The 2,463-nt window shown below is 35.2% G+C and overlaps 1 protein-coding gene across 1 annotated transcript; it reads right to left on the bottom strand.

Moving 5' to 3' along the window:
- Positions 1-427: 427 nt before the first annotated feature.
- Positions 428-2,457, bottom strand: LOC150031732 (putative copper-transporting ATPase HMA5). Its single transcript, XM_090308225.1, has 4 exons — positions 2,395-2,457; positions 2,136-2,258; positions 1,573-2,049; positions 428-975 (listed from the first exon to the last, which is right to left on the bottom strand). Exons 2-4 carry the CDS (start codon positions 2,184-2,186, stop codon positions 553-555), a joined length of 951 nt encoding a protein of 316 aa, XP_090164351.1. The 5' UTR covers positions 2,187-2,258; positions 2,395-2,457; the 3' UTR covers positions 428-552.
- Positions 2,458-2,463: the final 6 nt, after the last annotated feature.

Genomic DNA, 2,463 nt, shown 5'->3' on the forward strand with positions numbered 1-2,463 from the left:
TTTAGTCCATAAATTTTTAAAATATCAATTATAATATGCTTATACTGATTTTTAATTTTGTTTTTCTTTTGATGGATTGATAAGTAATTTCATGTAAGCAAAGTAATGTGGCCATGTATTGAGATTTCGAACTACATAAAATTGAATATTGAAAAAACAAAGTTTTATGCATTTAAAATAATATGTCAAAGATCCATAAGAAATCAAATAGATATTTTAAAATTTAAAGACAAAAATATTAAGAGACCAAAATTAAGATGTTAAAAGTTTACCAGCCAAATAAAATAATCCTTAAAACTAATATTATGTGGCAAAATAACTTTTTTACAAACCAAGCCATTAATAATCTCTTTTATGGTAGGTTTTTAATTCTCACTTTTAAGTTGATTTTCATTACTCTAGAAAAAAATCAATATAAACATTTTAATTTCAACAAGTTTGCTTTTATTAATTACAGTTGCAATTCTACTTTATCAATGTACATTAATTAAAGCTTTGCTTGATTTTTGTCTTTGGTGCAACTTCATATTGATAAACACCAATAAATATACATCATTCAATCACTATTCCATTCATTTGAATCCCAACTTCATCAAGTTTCTTAAGTCTCTTGTACTTCTTCAACATCAAAGAACTGCAGACCACACTAACAGAAGAAGCTGCCATGGCGGCTCCGGCGATCCACGGCGGTAATCGAAACCGAGTTGAAGGAAACAAGACACCTGCCGCGATTGGTATGGAAAGAAGATTATAACCTAAAGCCCAAATATAATTTAAACGGATTCTAGAAAAGGTTTTCCTTGAAAGATGAATGGCAGTTATAACATCTTGCAAGTCATTTTTCATTAGAACAATGTCTGCTGCCTCAATGGCAATGTCGGTGCCGGCTCCGATTGCCATCCCGACATCAGCTGCTACAAGGGCAGGCGAGTCGTTGATCCCGTCTCCAACCATCGCCACCGTGTGTCCGACCGTCTGATCATGTCAAAGCCAAAAGTGTGGTTTGTTATTTGGTTCTTTGTAAAATATGTTCTTGAGTCCCAATTCTTCAAAAAGTCTAGTCTATGATACAAATTTTTAGTCACGTATTGAGATATTAACTTTAACGTATGAAGAACTATATAGCATATCAAGATATCATGTCAAGGTCAAAGCGAGCATAACTCAATTGATATACGAATGTGTTAGCTACCTTCAGGTCTGTGGCTCAAATCCCTCTACCCTTATTTGTCCTAAGAAAATATCATGTCGAGTTTTGCATATGACTCTAAAATTATTGATACTATTTCAAACCATCATGATAGGCTCCTAATGGTAAATAGCAAACATGAGTTTAATAAATGACTTAGAGGGAATAAGTTGAATCTATGGTGGTCATCTACCTAGGATTTAATATTCATTGAGTTTCCATGATACTCGAATGTTATAGGGTCAGATAAATTATCCTGTGAGAATAATCAATATGCGTATAAGTTGATCCAAACACTCACATACCAGAGAATTTATCGATACTATTTTAACTCGAGATTAAAACAAGTCAAGGCTTTGAAAGAGAATTTAGATTGTATATACCTGAAGATTCTTCACTTCCTCTACTTTCTGATGAGGCTTGGCCTCTGCAATGACTTTTTCAATTCCAACTTCTTTGGCAATGGAATTTGCAGTACCCCAATTGTCACCTGTTACCATTATGCTCTTCACGTCCATAGACTTGAGAATGGAGATAACTTCTTTGGCACCTGGTTTCAATGGATCCGACACTGCGATAACTCCCGATACCATTCGATCTATAGCCACCAACACTGCAGTTTGCGCCATACCTTCAGCGTTGACGAGAAAGCTTTCCACTTCCCCTGGGATTTCAATGTCATTGTTCATCATCAAGCTCTTGTTTCCAACCATTATTTTCTTGTTCGTTACTGTGGCTTCAACTCCATGGCCAGGAATGGATATGAATTCTTGAGCTTCTGGCCAAATGGGATTTTGTTCTTTCTTGAATTGTTTGGCATATTCAACAATGGCCTTGGCTACTGGATGTTCACTGTTAACCTGATAAATAAACATCAAAGAAGAGCATTTTAGTTACGAAATTCATTCGCAAAAATTTCAACAACTTTTCAATGACGAAAACGAACCTCGGTTGCTGCAGTGAGTTCAAGGAGTTCTTCAAGTACTATAGTGTCCATGAGTTTTACATTTACAACCACTGGTTTTCCAATTGTTAGAGTTCCTGTCTTGTCAAACACAATGCAACTCACCTGAAAATCATAAGTAGACCAAAAGTATTATAAGATGGTGAATGTCGCACATTACCACGAAAAAATCACACAGTTTCGATTCGTGTGTGTTGTAAGCTCGAAAGGGAATGAAAGAGAGATCAAAATATGTATATACCTTATGAGCAAATTCTAATGCTTGACCGCCTTTTATTAGTACACCTTGAGATGCACCGATGCCGGTACC

This window comes from Benincasa hispida, chromosome 12 (assembly GCF_027475165.1).
Source record: "Benincasa hispida cultivar pf3 chromosome 12, pf3_genome.v1.1, whole genome shotgun sequence".
NCBI classification, from domain to species: domain Eukaryota; kingdom Viridiplantae; phylum Streptophyta; class Magnoliopsida; order Cucurbitales; family Cucurbitaceae; genus Benincasa; species Benincasa hispida.